The sequence below is a fragment of the Lactuca serriola genome, chromosome 5 (genome assembly GCF_051521515.1).
Source record: "Lactuca serriola cultivar US96UC23 chromosome 5, Lser_US96UC23_V15, whole genome shotgun sequence".
Classification (NCBI taxonomy): Eukaryota; Viridiplantae; Streptophyta; class Magnoliopsida; order Asterales; family Asteraceae; genus Lactuca; species Lactuca serriola.
Window position 1 is genome coordinate 21,558,777 of NC_136412.1, and position 20,690 is coordinate 21,579,466.

The 20,690-nt window shown below is 32.1% G+C and overlaps 2 protein-coding genes and 1 long non-coding RNA gene across 3 annotated transcripts; 2 read left to right on the forward strand and 1 right to left on the reverse strand.

Annotated features, from left to right (window-relative positions):
* Window positions 1-5,216: 5,216 nt before the first annotated feature.
* LOC145052184 (protein BONZAI 1-like) lies at window positions 5,217-9,812 on the forward strand. The gene is made up of 16 exons (XM_078999992.1): window positions 5,217-5,483; window positions 6,098-6,145; window positions 6,245-6,393; window positions 6,484-6,532; window positions 6,638-6,694; window positions 6,821-7,006; window positions 7,083-7,217; window positions 7,366-7,427; window positions 7,574-7,676; window positions 7,760-7,874; window positions 7,975-8,051; window positions 8,153-8,290; window positions 8,377-8,541; window positions 8,637-8,750; window positions 8,841-8,937; window positions 9,270-9,812. Exons 1-16 carry the CDS (start codon window positions 5,340-5,342, stop codon window positions 9,383-9,385), a joined length of 1,755 nt encoding a protein of 584 aa, XP_078856118.1. The 5' UTR covers window positions 5,217-5,339; the 3' UTR covers window positions 9,386-9,812.
* Window positions 9,813-16,353: 6,541 nt separating this feature from the next.
* On the forward strand, window positions 16,354-18,132 carry LOC145052185 (ethylene-responsive transcription factor ERF114-like). Its single transcript, XM_078999993.1, has 2 exons — window positions 16,354-16,717; window positions 17,447-18,132. The coding sequence occupies exons 1-2, from the start codon at window positions 16,603-16,605 to the stop codon at window positions 17,932-17,934; spliced, it is 603 nt and encodes a 200-aa protein (XP_078856119.1). The 5' UTR covers window positions 16,354-16,602; the 3' UTR covers window positions 17,935-18,132.
* Window positions 17,223-19,149, reverse strand: LOC145052186 (uncharacterized). The gene is made up of 2 exons (XR_013684005.1): window positions 18,715-19,149; window positions 17,223-17,908 (listed from the first exon to the last, which is right to left on the reverse strand). It is a non-coding gene; the product is annotated as an uncharacterized LOC145052186 (long non-coding RNA).
* Window positions 19,150-20,690: the final 1,541 nt, after the last annotated feature.

A 20,690-nucleotide genomic window follows, 5' to 3' on the forward strand; every position in this document is an offset into this window, starting at 1 on the left:
TAGTAGAAACAAGAAACATACAACCATAGCATTACATAGTGAATTTAATTACATGCGTGTTCTGTAATGTTTAACAATCACTCAAAAGTAATTCAAAAATAAGAGATGGGTCTTGTGTGCTCCACCTTCTCCAAAAATGCTGCATCTGTACCTGTCTATCTTTGACCTGAAGATACAAGTTATTTTGAAAACAACTATCAGCATAAAGCTGGTGAGTTCATAAGAGTTTAGTGTGAGTTTTTGTATACAAAGCATTAGCGTTAAAAATGTATCATTTATGTTCATAAGCAGTAGAACTTAGAAAATCCCATATTTTCCAGGAAATACATTGTAAGTGACAATCTGTGAAAAGTATGCATTCTTTATCTCTTTGGAAACAATTTATTGTAAAAATACTTTGGCAAATCTCCAAATAACAAATGTGATAGGATAAGTTAAGCCCGTGATTCATGATAGAGGTGTGAGCTTCCTTTAGTGATAGATACTTACTTACTTCGGGATGTGGTTCAACATTTAGTGTAGTATTTTAGTGTAGTTGTAGGGTATTCCTTGTATTTTACCAATAGTGTGGATAATAGGGGATCCCATGACCTTCTCGGTCATGCACAGTGTAGTGAAGTAGTGGCATCCCTGGGCCTGTACGGCACGGACTGAGTTAACAGTCGGGATGTAATAGCGTCTGCCCCGTATAGATCTATACATGTAGAGTCGTCTCCTGCTGGAACACTCCGGGCGTAGTGAATAGCGAATAGAGTATCTCATAGCGGGTTAGTGTATTATTGTTTGTTTAGTGTTTTCTCCATTGTTATAGTGTAATAATCTATTAGTATTGATCATAGTGTATTCTCTTACTAGTGTGTCGTCTAGTAATAGTGAGTATTATAGTGTAGATATTAATAACGTTAGCGAATAGTAGCGGTAGCGACCCTAACCATACCTATTATGGTTATCTTAGTGGGGGTGTTTCTTAGCACGTTAGTGACTTTAGCATTTAGTGAGAGCAGTAATATTCGTATACCATACTGATATACAGATTATATTAGTAAGAAATCGACGACAGTGGACGGATAACTACTACCCTAAGCCCACAATCAAACAAGAACAGGAAATAAGGCGAGATATCGGTCCTAAGTCCTCCAAGTCTTATTTATATAAATATATCAGAGTGGTTACATTTTATAAGCAAATTGATTTAATAAAAGTATTTTCCAAAAGAACATTTAAATTCTGAATCATGGTTTAAAAATAGTTTGAAAAGGGTAAAACCCGTTTTTAAGGCATAGGGACAAATCACATGTGATTTGAACTAAGAGTAGTGAATCACATGTGATTAATCCTTGAAACTCGGAAATCGTTCTGTAAAACTTTGTATAAACATTTATAAGCAACTTGTATCTCCCCCCCTAAAACATGTAAAACACTTGAAAGGTTCATTAAAGGGGTATGAACTCACCTGAAACCGCGGAAATCGGGTGAATCGGGTAATAGTGTCGATTGAGCGTTTGGTACCAAATAACCACTTGAGCACCTTTTAGGACCCTAATGTCATATGAAATATGTATTTTACAAGAGGTTAATCATCTTATGCTTCTCATTATAGTATTTGGACATTCTAGTGTCGTTTTCGGGGTTTTAAGGCCTAGAAAGGGTTCTCGGGAGTGGCACAAGGCCATGGATAATTTACGGGAGGGTCCTAGGGTTTATTCTCTTAGAGTTTATGGCCTAAAAGCCATTCATTGGGAGTTTACGGCCGTAAGCCCCCTAGGCTTGGCCGTAAACTCTTGTGACACTCCAAAATGTGTGTTTAAGGCCTTATCTCACTTCCTTGATTTAGTGGTGTGTGTTTTGGACCAAGAGGGAAGGATTAAACATCTAACTTTGTGATATTTTAGGGGAGTTTACGGCCAAGGCTTGTTCTTGGGCCGTAAACTCCTATAACTCCCTTAAGATGATGGTTTTACTTGTACAACATGGTCCCAAATGGCTTAGAAAAATCCTAGAAGGTCCTATAGTGAGTTTGGAGCAATTTGGCACATATTTATGGGGAGTTTACGGCCCAAGAACATCCTTGGCTGTAAACTCTTCATTTGGTGTCAAAATGAAGTGTTTAATGGTACAACACACTTCCATAGGCCTTAGATTAATTCCTTTCATGCATTAGGGTAGTTTAGGGACTTGTTTGACACAATTTCTTGGGTGTTTACGGCCCAAGCTTATGCTAGGCCGTAAACTCCTCTTTTTGGCCTCAAATGTTGATGTTTAATGCACTCAAGCCTTCCTTGGAGTCAAGTCTAATTCACCAAACACCCTAGAAGTGTTTTTGGGGCTTAAAACATGGATTTGTGGGGTGTTTGAGGGGTTTACGGCCTAAGCACATGCTTGGGCCGTAAACTCCTTTTCAAGCATCATTCTCTTGTGTTCTAAGGTCCAAACTCTTCTAGTTATATGCCTTAATTAGTATACTAACATACAAGAAGGAGAAACATGGTCTTTGGCTTGGATTTGGGGGTTTACGGCCTAAGGAGCTTCTTAGGCCGTAAACTCCTCTTTGAATCTTGATTCCTATGGTTTTTGGCCCACAAATTCAATGAAGCATGTCTAGAATAAGATAGGGGATGAGTACTTACGTTTGGAAGTCGGAAATTAGCGGAATCGGGGTCGTTTTTGAGTCTAGAGAGAGAAAGTAGAGAGAGAGAGTGGGTGTGTAGTGAATGAGTGTTCAAATGTTGGGAACACCATTGCATATGTCTCGAGAATCGCGCCCGATACACGGCTACCCGATGTTTAAAGTTAACTGGGTTAAAACTTTTTACCCGGGTGAAGTGGTTGAGAAGGTAAAACCACTCTATTAGGTTAAACGGGGTTAACACCTATGAGACATATTACTTATAATAATATCAAACCATGCTTAAATTTAGATATTCGGATATTGACGGTTCCAAATATTACGTAAAATAACGTATAGTGACGCTTTCCGTTAGTGAAAATGAGATTTTTAACGGAATTAGATTTGGGGTTGTCACACACCATGACCATTTCTATCAAAATCCCGAAATACCCAAAATGCCCTCAAAGTTCAACTTGGTCAACCATAGTCAAAGTTAAAGTCAACCGTCAAGGTCAACAGTCCATGTTAACCCAACTCGTCGAGTGCACCTACCAAATCGTCGAGTTCCTTTAGTATCCGGAGAAGCGGGAAAACCCTAACCGACTTGTCGAGTTGTCACGACAACTCATCGAGTTTTCCTAGTCTTAACACATTCAAGCCCTTCTTGACAATTCTAATGCTTTAAAATGTAGACCTGACACCCAAGGGTTGGAAACCCACGTAAAGTTGTTAACTTTACGTCCATGCATGACACAAGGAGGCTCCAAGACTCAAGAAAGGCTTAATAAGGGACATATAGCATGAAAGAGGCCTAGAACTTGCTAAAGCTTGCAACTTTAAGTCCAATGAGGCCATAAGACATCCATATCCGAAGTGATAACTTCATGAAATACTCAACCCATGAACAATCCCAAAAATGAGCCAAATATGACAATAAACTTCCAAGAAATAGATCTAAGCAATAAATAAGCAAGTTTTCGACTTTTTACCTCAAAAGAGTAGCTAAACTCAAGGAGATTCTGGATCTATAGCTCCCCCCCTTCAAGCTAGGCATCACCAACTTCAAGCTCTTTAAAAAATGAGACCAAAAGAAGCAACTTATAAGCTCACACACTCAACTTGGGGTAAGATGCACGAATTCTAGGGTTTCTGGACAAAGGAGGTGATTAGGGTGGCCAATAATGGGACTTAACGCCTTTAAATAGGGTGCAACACCCTAAAAATTAGGGTTTCATATTCAACCACCAACTCGTCGAGTTTTCCTCTCCAACTAGTTGAGTTGGTCAAAAAAAATCCGCGACCCAAAACTTTCAACACGTCGAGTCGAGGCCATCAACTCGACGAGTTCCAAGGAAAAATTTGTCTTTTTAATGAAAATTCTCATACCTGGGAATCAGGATGTTACAAACAAAACCCATATATTTGAACACAAACAAGAAAAACCCACATTAGATTTCGGTTCTTGGATCTAAAGCGAGATATGAGAACTACCGAAAAAACTTCCATTGGAGCCACCAACGTTAACCTACATCTAATGGCGATTTTTCATTGCAAGATCTAGGTTTATTTCTCCATCGGAGTAACTGAAACTATGCATATAATATTGATTCTCGATTTTCACATAATGGAGATTGATGTTGATGATGGTTATGTTGGAGACGATCTGATAGAGGCCCAGATCGTTGATGAATAAAATCGATCTCAAATAGACTGATGATGTTCAAAAGAAAATCACGCAAATCTTCTTCTTCATCTAGATCCTAAAACTGATAATGGATCCCTTGGCTATGTTTTCCTTACTGTTCTTTGGGATTCATCTGGGTCGTTCATGGTATACGCTCTTGGGTATATGTGTGTTCGAGTTAAAACTTAAAAGTGGGTTTATGTGTGTTTTGAGTTGTAGTTGCGTGTTTTTTTTTATTTTTATTTTTTTAAATTTTTTTATTTTTATGAGTTGATGTATGTGTATGTATCTTTAAAGTGTTTGTTTAAGCTTTAATGTGTTTCTTTAACCGACAAGGAAGAAGAGGAAGTGTGTGTATGAGAGAGAGAGAGAGAGAGAGAGAGGTGGACAATCTTATTTTTTTATTGTTTAAATAAATAAATAAATAAATAAGTATTAGATTTAAAAAAAATGAAAATAAATAAAAAATAAATAATCCAAGGATATTAAAGTCATTTCAGTTACTAAGGGACCTAATCCACAATAAAACTAGTTTAAAGGGACTACGAAGCCAAAAAACCGAAGTTTGGACTAAAATTTAGAAAAGTTACATGACATATGACCATTATTTACACTTTTATCTAATTTTCTTACGATTTATCTCTACGTGCAAAATACCCTAAAATATTAGTTCTTTAAAGGATTAATCTTTTCTATTCGACACATCAATCTAATCGGGCTAGCCTATTTGGCTAACAAGAATGTCTTAACCTATCAATTAAGTAGTAGGAGGTCACAAGAGAAAAAATAATTATTTCCCATTAAAAAAAATCAATGTTAATTCATACCTATTTTAAGCCGTTATTGAACCGCCGATCACGTTACCAACAATGTTAAAAAATTCATCGAAGGCAAACTTATATTAACAAGTGGGTCCGCTCATTTGCTTAACTGTAAGATTCCCCCTTTTCTCTCGTCTCTCTCTCTGTCAAGTGTCAACTCTTCGCAATTTCAATTCAATTTCTTGCTCCGTCTACTACCACTATCCTTTCATCCCGCCGGCGTTCCATGGGCAATTGCTTTTCCGGCGGTGGCCATAGTCAATTTGCCGTTGGAGGCACTTCTTCTGCTCACGATACTCGTGGTTCTAACGACGCCGTCGACGGGTTTCTCAAATCTCGCGGCTACCATGGCCTCTTCTCTCAGATCGAGGTGCTTTCTCTCTCTTGTACAATTCTCTCACCAGAACATTCGTTTATTTTAATTATATAGCTTGTATTCACCGATTTCGATGTATTTCTTTATTATTGTTAAATTTGTTATTCAAACTAAGATTTTGGATGCATATTGACATTACTGGCCAGCAATGAAAAATGTATTTTATTGTTATAATCCTTAATACAAAATAAATCTTACGAATTTATGATACAAGTTCTAAGTGCTAAGAGATCTTAATGTTATATCGTAATTAGTCATATTCTGAGAAAGTGATTTGAGTTTCTTGATTGATTACTCGACTTTTAAGTCTTTATTCTTTACACTAGTTGAAATATAAGATAACTAGATAAGATAAATTGGTTGGATGCACATTGAGGTTTTATATAGCAAGCTGAGGATCAGGTTATCTATATTGTGGTTTATAAAGTAGCAACATGAGCAGTTGATTACTTCTAATAATCTAGATGCAATCATTATCTCAATGTTCATTTTCAGTAGTTGTAGGTTTAAAGAGCATAGTTGGCTTTGCATTGGGTGTAATAATTAAATTAGTTTACTTGATTACCTTAAGCATTTATTGTACTGATGTTATTAAGAAATTCTTGCAGCTATCCTTATCTGCTTCAGACTTGCGTGACAGGGATGTGCTTTCCAAGGTAAGTTTCTCACTTCTTATAAGCCCTAATTTCAATGCACTTTTAAGGTTATCAAGCTCTTTGATAAATATCTAACATATGTGTGCTCTCTGTATATAGAGTGATCCTATGGCAATTGTATATACCAAAGGAAAAGATGGTTCTTTGCAGGAGCTTGGACGAACAGAAGTTGTTCTAAATTCATTAAATCCCAAATGGATCACAAAAATTAAAATTACTTATTACTTTGAGATGGTTCAAACACTTTTGTAAGTGACAATACTTCATATTTCTATTTTCTTACAAATACAAACATCTTTATCATCTTTAGTTACACAAGTAATTGTCTTATATCATAGGTTCCGTGTCTATGATGTTGACACTCAGTTTCATAGCCCAGACATAAAGGTACATCACATAATCATAGTTTTATTTTGTCAACAAAAATATGATTTGAAGTAGATATCAATTGCTATCAAGTACCATAATGACTATTTTATGTTTTGCATGCAGACACTTAAGTTAGATGATCAGCAATATTTGGGTGAGGCCACTTGTGCATTGTCTCAGGTATTCACGCTTTATCAATTTGCACATTTCAGGCCTTTTTTTTGCAACATCTGATATTTATTTAATGAGTATATTAATTGTCGATGAAATGTGTCAACTTTTAAGGATGATTTTATGTCAATGTAGATAGTGGCTAATTCAAAACGCGCGTGCACCTTAGAGCTTGTGAGCATTGCAGGGTCTGCTGAGTCGACTCATAAAAAACTTGGACAGCTCACCATTCACGCAGAAGAAGAAGTTGTCTCCAAAACTACAGCAGAGTTGATATTAAAGTGCACAGATTTAGAAAATAAGGATTTTTTCTCCAAAAGCGTAACGACCTTATAACCATTTATTCCGTTCCTGGATTATTATAAATAAATTTCACTCATTTTTATATTAATTTCAGGACCCTTTTCTAGTAATTTCAAAATACACAGAGAGTGGGACTACAGTTCCAATTTGCAGAACAGAGGTTCTCAAAAACAACCTAAAACCTACCTGGAAACCGATTTTTTTGAACATATCACAAGTTGGCAGTAAGGTATACTCAGTATGTTTACATTATATATATATATATATATATATATATATATATATATATATATATATATATATATATATATATATAATATAAACGTATGACAGTAAAGACATTGATTTTTGTTTTGGTTTTATTTGAATGTATGCAGGACAGTCCACTGGTTATTGAGTGCTTTAATTTTAATGGTAATGGAAAGCATGATTTGCTTGGGTAAGAGACGATAATTAATTTCGATTTCATATATATATATATATATATATATATATATATATATATATATATATATATATTTAAATTAAAATATAAATACTGATATTGCTTTATATTTATATTTTATAATTTTTTGGGTCATTCAGGCGCGTTCAAAAGTCACTTGCGGATTTAGAGAAGTTATCTTCTAATGGGATTGGAGAGAAGTTGTTTTTACCTGTTACTGTTGGAAAAGATTCTCAAACAAAGGTCCAAACTGCCCTTCCTTATCTCTCTACATGTATGTGTGTGTTTCTGCTTTCGTCTTACCCTTGACTGTAATTTTGGTACAGGTACTAAAGAGTCAACTTTTTGTGGAGAAATTCTGTGAAAGTGTTCATCATTCCTTCCTGGATTACTTGTCTGGTGGATGTGAATTAAACTTCATGGTGGCCATTGATTTCACAGGCATCTTTTTTTTATTTTTTTTTATTTTTTAATAATTATAATATCATAATGTGTATTAATTATTTAATTATCTTCTCAATTTGTGAAATTCTGTTTCCAGCTTCAAATGGAAACCCTCGCCTGCCTGATTCGTTACATTATATTGACCATTCTGGACGTCCAAACGCATATCAGAAAGTGAGAACCAACCTTATTATTATTAAATTTTAATTATTATTATTATTATTATTATTAATTATTAATTTATTATTATTCAATCTAAACTTGTAAAACGATAGGCAATACAAGAGGTTGGAGATGTACTGCAGTATTATGATTATGACAAGCTGTTTCCTTCATGGGGATTTGGAGCACGCCCAATTGATGGTCCTGTCAATCATTGTTTTAACCTAAACGGAAGCAGTGCCAACCCAACTGTATTTTTTATTTTTATTTTTTACTTTGCAAATATTTTTATTATAATCACTTATTTATGCATTTTGATTAAGTCTTGTATTTGCAGGTGTCAGGGATCCCGGGAATTATGATGGCATATGAAAGTGCCCTGTCTAACGTTTCACTTGCAGGGCCAACCCTATTTGGACCTGTAATTATTGCTGCAGCCAATATTGCGAGTCAATCAATGGCAGCTAATGAACACAAGTATTTCGTTTTATTAATAATCACGGTATGCATATCATTATTCATCACATTTCAAAAAATACGTTGAACAGAAAATGTTTTTTTTTTTTTTTTAAAATGATTTCACTGGCGACATCACAGGATGGAGTGATAACCGATATACAGGAAACAAAAGATGCCCTTGTCAAGGCATCCAATCTGCCATTGTCGATCCTTATTGTTGGTGTTGGTGGAGCCGACTTTAAGGAGATGGAGGTACTAATATTTAAAAAAAAAATAGATTTTTGTTTTAATATTTTAGTTTTTGAAAATAATATTCAATGTATATTTTTTGTACGTATGCAGATATTGGATGCGGATAAAGGCGAGAAACTTGAAAGCTCAACAGGTCAATTTGCATCACGTGATATTGTCCAGTTTGTTCCATTTAGGGATGTACAAGGTAACATAATATGCAACCTTTTTCTTTAAAGTACAAAAATGTAATAGAAAGAAATGAAAGTAGGATGATAAACAAATAAATGAAGGAAAGCAAGTTGCTATTTATTTCATTTAACCCTTAATTTTTAATGTCAGTTTGCCTAAATACAAGTAAAGGAAAGTAAGTAGCTATTTCTTCATTTTCTTGCATTTAACTTTTAAGTCTTAAAGGGCATAATTTGCCTAAATACAAATAACTGAAAGCAAGTTTCAATTTCTTGCATCTAACCATTTATTCTTAAGGTCATAATTTGCCTAAATAATAAATACAAGTTTTTTTTTTTTGGTTTACAGGTGGAGGGATTTCGGTTGTTCAATCGCTTTTGGCAGAACTACCTTCACAATTCTTAACTTACATGAGAAACAATGGCATTCAACCAACACCACCACCTACAACAACAACACTGTAAAATCTCAACGCCTTCCTTCCTTTCATTGTGTATTCTTTGTACAATCTTTTATCTTCTTATTTCCACCATGGATGTTCCATGGTGTCAATTGCCAAACCACACCATGCATCATCCCTTTCTCATTCCTTATTTTTGGTGGGCCCATCGCTTTTTTTTTTGGTTAAAACCATCAAAAGTAGCCACCGCCAACCAGACTAGACCATATCATGGGCATAGAAAAGTTGACATGGAACCGAACAACAAAATTGTTTATGAGTTAGAATCATGTGCGTGGTTGCCAGAGAGAGAAAGAAACTTTGTGTTGAACACTTTTGCGTGATTTTATGGTTGTTTTCTTGTATTATATTAGGTTTAAAGGGTTTTGTTTTTGTGGATATTTGAACATAGATCCATGTCTTACTTTTAATTTCACATTCCTTTTTTTTTTTTTTTTTTTTTAAACTACCTTTCAATATGCATGTTCCTGTACACTTGTTCTAACCAATGTTTAAAAAATCAGATTGATTTATGGTTCGACCGGTTCAACCGCCAGGTCAACTAGGTTTCTAGAATTTTCATGTTTTTGTCTTTTATTTTCGTACATAACATTTACCGTTTTCAGTCAAAACCACACCACTTAAAGCTATTTAAGAAAAACTTATAAAATATCCAATACAAAGGAGTTCTTTGTTATTTTGAGGGTCTATAAAGTTGGTAACTATTAGAAATCAAGTCAAATGTTATATGATTATCTTATATCCAAACGGTTCTTATATTTACTTTTTGGAATCACAAAGAATGAATTTGCAATGGGTTATCAAACAAACAAAAGATGTGCATAATGATAATAGAATAGGGAAATGGCACAAAAGTCACTTACTTTACATCAAAATTTTAATTTGATGAAGTGTTTTTTTTTCTCAAATTTGAAATCATGTTTTCTAATTTATTACAATTTTGACCAGATCAACCTGATTATCTACTGATCTGATATGATGACGTGTCAATTTTGATGAATTTACATGCTGAAAATTATTTTTTTTTCTCACAAATGTGGCAATCAATGGATAGCAAAAACTTAAGAAAATGTGTAGAGATAGACGTGAAACAGTGAGCAACGACGATCTTTCGACTCTTTAATAAAAATTGAGTTTTGATACAAAGTTATATTAAAAGTGAGATTGATTACATCTCTACTTGGAAATACCCAAACAAATTAAAATATCTTTTCACAAGACATAAATCAATTATCAATCGGTATAAGTTGTTATGAAATAAAAAATATAATGATAATAAAACCTATCAAGAAGTAAATGTAATAGCATTAACTACCGACTGGCAGCATTATGTCCTAACAAAATATAGTTTCAAAATCAATAAAATATAACATTTTTTTTTTCATTATATATGATCTAAAAAGACAAATAAGTCGTCTGACACTTTCTTTCTCATATAATTGGTCCTTCGTCCTTATGTTCTAGGTTATTAATTTCAAGAGGTAGATGAAGCCACACTTATATGCATTTGTACTTGTCCCTAATTTCAATTTTATACGTCATATCTTTGATTATGTAATCTAAAAAAAACATATAAATATAAAAAGCATTAACCTATATGTTTCAATTATTGTGTGCTATTTTTTTCGCTGTTTAAACATTGAATGCGATTAAGCTCTCAATATATACAACAAACAAAATTATATGTAACCTAGATACAGATAGCGATAGAGTATCCAGTTTCCATCAAGTGGCCCACCTTCTGTAAAGTATTAAAGACAATGTTTGGCAGCGTTGATTAGGCTTCCTACAATTAGGGTTCATGTCTCTTTTTTCTTTAGTTAATACACACACAAAGGTTCTCTCAATAGTCTCACAAGCTCATGTTAGGTTTTAATCCACGTTAAATCAACAAACTTTCCGTTTTCTTTTTTCCTTTCCATTCTCCACTAAGAGCTTTTAACATGATTCAGATGTAACTATATGTGTCTGATTCACACACACAAACACACACACACACACACACATATATATATATATATATATATATATATATATATATATATATATATATATATATATATATATATATATATATATATATATATATATATATATATAAACTCAAGTCACCAACATGGCAGTCAGTATCACGTCCTTATAGGGAGGCGTTTGAATGTGCTACAAATTGTCTCTATATTTTTTCTTAAATTTTTTTTTTATAAACAATTAGCATGTAAATATTGTTGGTGATTTTAGTGTCACCTGTTTATTCTAGTGTAATGGAATTATAGATACCAATGAAATTCAAGTCTTAATTTTAAACAAATTAGGAGGTACGGAATGCTCGCTTGTATAAAACAAGTTTGATTTCAATTCGATCAAATGACGCGCCCTAGTGGAGTCCAAGTGACAGTGCCCCTGGCGGGATAAAATCAACATTTAACACTACCCTAGTTTGTGTCTCATATCAGTGTCTTGATATCAAATCGTTACTTGAAAGATTATCCTCATAATCTAGAATTCGAATAACCCAAACATAGGATCGAAATATCAAATTTGGAAAGTGATCACACGATCCTTCAAACATATCCAACCTACCTGTTGATTACAAAAACATTCTTCTCCTCTAAACCCTAACAAATATTACAACAGTATTGATCTACCTATACAATAAACCAACTTTATACGCATTATAAATGTACTTTTTGCAATTGTTCACGTTCTTAAAAGTCAAAAAAAAAAAAAAGGTCAAAACGTTAAGAAACCTCTGTTATTAAATAATAATAAATATGCGATGGTATTCGTTCATGAAGAGTGCTCTAAGACTTCTTAAACTCTTTTGAACTTGGAAGCATGTTCCTAGTCCAATCAATGAAAAGAATAATTAATGTAAAGAAAGTAACCTACAACACCATCTAGTTTACACTTTTTAAGCCAACTTGTGGGGATCCCCGCAACACTTTATTGTGTAAAATTAAGGTGTTTGATGAACTTTTTAAAGGGAATTTGTTACACAAAAAGGTGAAAAAACTAGGTGCAATATTCAAATATATATTCACAAAAACAGGCTTAGTAATATATATTTTTTAAATGTGTTAATTAAGCTCTACCTCATTCATTGTATCATGCACCCTACTCCCTTAACTTTTGTTAACTTTAGTTGTATGTCATAATTAGGTTTCTACTTAATTTGTTTTTTTAAAGTAATAATTATTTTAGGAGTTCAATTTGACGATAGTTACATATCTATTAGAGCTATTCCAAGAATTGAGCATAACTAAATAAACAAGCTTTTAGTTTGAAATCACAAAATATCACTTAATTCACGAAAAAAGCTTAAAAAATGAGCCAACTATAGCTATTTCTAACAAAAAATTGCTTTTGCGAAACCCTCACAAAGTTCATTAAATTCCTAAAATTAATGTACGCCAAATGTTTTGAAGTACCATCTTAAAGGATTCACGAATAATTGCTTGCAAAATTGATTTTTTTGTACGTTTTGCTAACCATCGAATCCCCAACTTAACATAATTCTATGAATTTTCATATCTGTTTTTATTTAAAAAGTTCATACCAAATATATTCATTTATAAAAAATCGTCTAAAAGATTATCCAACAACACCGGCAAGGGCAAAAGCGTTCTAAGCCCTTCGATCATCGTTGCAAAACATGATATCATCCCACAACAATAGAGTCTAATGATTTTTATCATGGCGGACAATTTACACCGTTGATGCTCTTTAACCTATGGGACAATGAAAAGTGTAAAATAATTATTATATGTGGATACAAATTTGTGGAAATATTAAAAAAATGGATTGAGGAAAAAATAATTAGTTTTTGTATTAGAACTTTGAACGATTGTGTTTTCATTTGACTTTGAATTTTGGAAGGTTTTAGTACTTGTTTGGTGTTTTTCATTGTTTTACCTATTTTAATAATTTGACTAATAAAGTTTAATACATGTTGATGGAAGGCAAACGGGCAACAAGTTGCGCCGCAAACCTTTTCTGGATGGCAAAACTAATTCTTTTGAAAACAACATCTGTGGATCTAGGAGATATGACATAGAATGCATGGTCCGTTGAACTCTGTTGAGGAGCTCCACCGCCTCTGGTGTGAGAAAACAAAATGTATCAAATGTAAAATGTACAAACACATCCTGATTTTCTATACATACATTCTCGGGCTTTGCCACTTTGCACCCAACGGCTTTCAAAGTGGCATGCCCTGCTGTGAAACCTCCGCTCCTCAAACCAACGAGAGGAGAGACCCCAGTAAGATCCACACACACGTGCTTCCTTCCTACCAATCCAAAGACCAAAATGTCAGCTGGTCGAAGTGTGGACCTTCCATCCTGCGGGTCCGTCAAAAAGTTCACCGACGTTTATTTTTTCACAGAAATACCAGCACGCCGACAAGCATCAAAGAGAATATCTTTAAGGACATCATGTCTGTACTTGAAACCAGGAAGCTCTACACAATGAACCGTATGTTCCCCAAAGGTATCCAAACATGCCTTGCGACAAACTGGACATATCTCGTCAATTGAAAATAGAGTAATCATGAGGCGGTAACGAATGATAGTTCGGTACTCCACAGGAGATATATGTACATATGCCAATTATAAACAATGAATGATTTTGTATGAAATTTGAATTTTTGTATTAAATTTAAATATATTTAAATGTGTGAGTACTAAATATGAAAATTCGAAAGGACTTTTATATTATTTTAGCAAATAATTACAAAAGAAATAATAAAAATTTAAAAATTAACCCGACTCATCGCCATTTCTTAGCTTTAAATAAAAGAAAGTAAAAAAATATTTATACCGGCTATATTTTATTAGACAAATCTCTTGAGATTGAAATCTCTGGTAACAACATTTTAAGAACATGCACAAAACTATGGTAACGAAATCTTGTCACAACTAAATTTTTTTGGCGACTACCGCTTATCTGTAGTGCCGTCGATATAAACCATATTTCTTATAGCGATTTAACTTATGTCAAATCTAGAATGAATTGATAAGTAAGATGTGAGTTTTGGAGATAAAAGGCATTTAAAGAAAGTTTAGGTCGGCTAAACCCCATCCAAGACATTAAATAAATTAAATTATTATATCTTCATTTAAAGCAATTTCTTATATGAAAATAGAAAACTCATTTGCTATTGTTGGTGTGAGACAATCACGGTTGTAACTGTTTTTAATAGCATTTGTTGATTTTTTAGTGAATTGTATAAAAAGAAATTAAGTTTTAGTAAAATTTAATTTTGATGTTATTTTATTTCTTTTATATAATTAAGATTATTTTTTCATGACTAAATTAAATTTTGATATATTTTTTAATTTCTTTCAACGTTTATCACTTGACCGATCAATAAAGTTATCAACTAATAGAAAACGGACACATATAAGTATTTGACGACATAACGTTGACATGACATTTTTTAGCAACATCATTTTATAAGTATCAAAATTAAAAAAAAAAATGTGGTGCAAGAGAACAATGTTGAAATCATTTTTTTTTAAAAATTTAGTGTGTGTGTGTGTTTTTTTTTTTTTTTGTAATTTATCCTTACTATAACATAATAATCAGTAATTGTTACAGAGTTTGAAACCATTCGCAAACATATTTTTGAGCAAAAAACAACAAAATAAAAATTGACCTCTACGCATACAATATCATAATCTCGATCTTTATATTTTTCTAACAAAATATCAGTGTGTTAAATATCCTTAACATCATGTCAAAATTTTATATTTGATTTTTTTTGGATTGAGTCCATGATAAAACTAATGTTTACATTAGATGTTATACGTAATATATATATATATATATATATATATATATATATATATATATATATATATATATATATATATAAAGTTTTTGTGATCGTTATTTTTGATTTTTTTTTATGTAAGTATTAATTGTTTGAATTTAATTTTATTATTTGAATTTATTGTAAATTATGTTCAAACTAAGCTAATAGCCATGTTACTTTTTAAATATTTACTAATTCAGAAATATAAACAATTTTAATATAAAACGGCTTTATTATTGTTTATCCTTCAAATTTAAACACAATGTCATTTATTTAAATTCAATAATATATTCAGTTAAAAAAGCAAAACATACATCAACACTAATTATTATCTATGTAGAGTTATCAATTAACTATTTTTTTAAAAAGAAATTTAATTAGGACATAATAGAAAAAAAACTAGACTTATTATCTCTTTAATTGTTATATATATATATATATATATATATATATATATATATATATATATATATATATATATATAGTTAGGTTAATATGAGACCACTATATTTTATGAGACGGAGAAACTCAATTCTAATCACTCATTTTGTAAATAAAAAAAACCTTTTTAAAATTCTAAATAATTGAAAATTTTTAAAATTTTGTTAAAAAATAATTATTACTCACTTTTTTTTATCCAAAAATATAAAAATAAAAAAAGAATAAAAAATTACCATTTTTTTGAGGTATCTATAAAATATTCAAGTAGATTATTAGAATATAATATATATATATATATATATATATATATATATATATATATATATATATATATATATATATATATATATATATATATATATATATATATAAACAAACCTCTTAACTAGTAATTTAAAGGTTCAAAGTGTTTCTTTAAGACAAATAATACAATTTAAAAGTAGATTAGAGCCCGTTTGAAAAAAAATTATACCCGACATATATTAAATATCCATGAACCTAAGGAGCTCCAGTTTTGAAGAAACAAATGGATTTACGTGTTCCGTAGCATAAAAAGAATTAATAGTTGAGTAAAAAGTTATTTTAACTTACATAGCAAAAGTCCTGTGGAAGAAGTTACTTTTTCTCTCGCAAGAACTATAAATTCTTGCCTCAAAACCCTACATTTACATCTCTCTCTCTCTCTCTCTCTCTCTCTCTCTCTCTCTCTCTCTCTCTCTCTCTCTCTCTCTCTCTCACAATTTGGGAGTCGCATGTTCCCCACCCATTTTCACTCAAGGCTCTCGTCATCGATCTCTCTCTCTCCCTCTCTTTCTAAAGCTCTCTAAAGACCGGTCAAGGTGGATCACCAGAGACATGGGAAGAGGGCCCTTCCGGCCGATGAATCGGAGGACAACCCAGAAGAATACGAACAAGATGAGGAACCGGACATATTCCCAGTTTACTCACCTAGATCGCAACAGGATATGTCTGCCATCGTATCTGCTCTTTCTCAGGTCATCGGTACCACCACCACCACTGGTGGCGGTGGCAGTGATATCTCCTTCACCCCAAACCAAGCACAACATGTTCAAGAACCAGGTAAAACTTTCCACACTTGTCCATTAATTAGTCGCAAAATTAAGGATTGGATATTGTAATGATGACGTGGGTAGTGTTGAACTGAGTTTATCGTATGGCATCCATATCGTGGCTCATTTTAGCTAGCTATAATGTAACATTAAGTGTAGTTATTTGGCTAGCCATTTAACTTAATTTCTTAATATAGCTAGGGTTCACCAAGGGATATATATATATATATATATATATATATATATATATATATATATATATATATATATATATATATATATATATATATATATATATAGGAACAAATGGATAATTAAGTGTTAGGAAGCCGTTATCTTCATTATTGTCTTCAACCCGTTTGCTCCACATATAATTCTTCCATATGTAATTAACCAATTTGTAATGTACAATCACTCAAATTACAGATCTTTGGTACAGTTCATCTTTACGTAATCTTGATTTGCTGTAATTAAACCTAATATACGATCATGTATTCATCTTTATAACCATAATGGGAACCAAATGATTTAACGTTCTATAGATAAATATACATATATTGCTATATATGGGAAGCCTTGTGGATCGTTGCATCTTTTGTCCAGGTCGTAAACTAATTTTTTTCATCATCAGTTTAAGAATTCAATGTAGTGGAAACCTAGTACGTAGAATAATGTACTTATGTATAAAAGTGCTTGCTTAATTAGGAAAACCTAATTAATTGTTGTTTATGTAATGAAGGGAACCAAAGGAGGAGACACTATAGAGGAGTGAGGCAAAGGCCTTGGGGCAAGTGGGCTGCTGAAATACGCGATCCACAAAAGGCGGCAAGGGTGTGGTTAGGAACATTTGAGACGGCTGAAGCAGCAGCACTTGCATACGATGAAGCAGCTCTTCGGTTTAAAGGAACAAAAGCAAAGCTCAATTTCCCCGAAAGAGTTCAAGGGAGGACGGAATTAGGTTATTTCATCACTCGTCCACAATTACAAATGCCACCTACTTTTCTACCAAATTCTCATCTTCGACCTCCATCTCAGAGCACATATCCTAATCTCCTTGATTACACACAGTTTCTTCAAGGTGCTAATGAGCGTAGGATGTCAACAACGGATATGAATGATTTGAATTGTACTAGTTCATCTTCAACGGATATGGGAAGTTCATCAAGTGTAAGCCCTTCACAATATTGGCAAGATTATGATCCTACAAATCAATCAAGAGATCAGTAGTAGCATATATATGATCATATGAAAGTTAATCGTTGTCGGAAGATTAGAACAACGTAGAAAGAATGAATTTTGCATCTTTCCCTTTAATATTTTGCGCGTCTTAATTTCTATTTCGACTTCTTTGTTCATATATGCAGCCTCAGTTGATCACTACCTTTTGGTTTCATTAAAATTTGGAAATCAAGACATATTGCAACATGATTGACTATACATGCTTTCTTTATATATATATATATATATATATATATATATATATATATATATATATATATATATATATATATATATATATATATATATATATATATATATATATATATATATATATATTGTTTCACATGTAAATAATAAATAAGTTTTATTAGAATCCAATATATTGTTTATTTGAATAAAATGTTTGACAAAGTTGAAAAAAAAATCGTTTTTATATCAAAAAATTTTACTCCAAACACCACCACATCACCCAAATCCTTTTGAGACGTACAATTGCACCGTCAAATCTTTGAAAAAATGCAATATATATATATATATATATATATATATATATATATATATATATATATATATATATATATATATATATATATATATATATATATTTATATCTCGAAATAGCTCAACTCGACATGAACCATTCGAGTATTTTTCGAGTGGGTCTCGACTCTCGAGTATCTCACAAGTTAGGCTCGACTCAATTATACCTATTTTTAGCACAGTGATTTAAAAAATTGTAAGTTAAAAATAATTAATGTCAAATATATTTAGTTTTAATTTTTTTACCTGACCCCAAAACGTATGGCTGAGAATCGTACTCTCGATTCTTACAACAAAAAAAAGCGGTTCTCAAGAGATGAATGATTTTTCGGCTAGATCTTTCTGGCTAGTGTGGTTGCTATTAAGAGAGTGATCATAGATGAAAGAATGAAATTAATATTATCAGAATTTCGTCATTGTATTTTTTCTGAATATTGTTGAAAATAATTATTAAGATAAAGAAAATAAGGGAGAAAAACAGCAATTTGAGATAACTTCCCTGAGAGGGTAAACATGCCAGAGACTTATTTGTTGCCTGACTACCCATTTTTAAAAGGAGCCGACGAACACCTCCATCTTCACGCCCACCACCGTCCACCAACACCAACTTTCATCATTGTAAATGCCTTTATATATGTTGATAAAATGAATTAAGTTGGTTTCTTGAGTAGAAAAATAAGGTTTTCCATGACTTGTGTGAAAAAGAAGACATGAAAAAGTCACAAAATACGGCTGTTTTGACAACAAAGATTTATCATATATATATATATATATATATATATATATATATATATATATATATATATATATATATATATATATATATATATATATATATATATATATATATATATATATATATATAACCAAATAGATAAATAACAGTTCATCACCTCTTTTATTATATCACCTTTATAATATATAAATAACAATTGAACTTTTATAATTTAATAGATAACTATCAATCAACAACGTTCTTACGAAATAAAGACAAACATAATTTACATGGATAATTAGATGCGGTTGTATGGCCACGTATTTGGAAAAAAGAAGTCAAAGATGTTAACACTCTTGGGCTGCTTTCCTTGCCAAACTTTTATACTTAGCAATTCTCATGTGGTTTTTTCTTGACTTTTTATCTTTCGAGTCCACAATTGCATTATAAAACAAAGGAATTTATTTCGTCAATGATAACTTCTACTTTCAAAAACAATAAATAAGTGATTCTTCCGTTTAAAAAAATACATAAATAAAAATAATATAAAGAAGAATAAATATCTGATTCTTCTTTATTTTCTATCAATCCTAGAAATAGTTGTTATTTTTAGGTGTGAATTATTTTTCATTAAACCGTATATCAAATAAATAGAGAATAGTACTTCTGCAAATTTTAATACATAACTAATATTAGCACCTTTTGCATTCATTCATAATTTTTATGTTCTTTTGTAAAGTTATTTTTTTTTCTTGATGGATAAAACATGTTTATTCCATTAAGGCTAAATGAGAGTACCATTTGCATTTATTCGTAACTTTTTGGTAGTTTTTTATTGTAAAAGTTTCATTTTGATAAATTATAATTTTGGAAATTGTCCAAAATGCAACCCTAAAACTCTAACGACCCAATTTTTACAAAGAAAATTTCCATTTTAGAATAATCAAACATAGTTCCAACATTAAGAAATCCAGTTATAATTGTTTTCAAAACATAAGTCAAATGCAACTTTTATTCCAAACATCAAAGTGTTCAGTGAAAACACCCGAGAGAGAGTACACGCCACGCCATCATGTCTTGCCCTTGCCCTTGGGATCTGAAGTACCTGAAACAAATCTACAACTTGTAAGCTAATGCTTAGTGAGTTTCTCAGAGCATACCACACACATAATACACATATCATATTTTCTGTTAGCTATAAAGCTACCTATATCACATAAGTCACGCATACATAAACCTGTAAGGATGCCGTGGGCTCCCCCAGGGTCTTGCACCATAGTGCCATGAGCTACCCCACATGGTCTTAACCTGAGAATGTCATGGGCTACCCCACATGGTCTTATATCCAATTGTCACGGGCTCCCCCCCTGGGGTCTTCCATGCAATAACATACAAAATCACATAACATATCATATATCATAAAATATCTACACAAAACACAAACATAAACCTGTAAGGATGCCGTGAGCTCCTCCCAGGGTCTTATACCATTGTGTCATGGGCTACC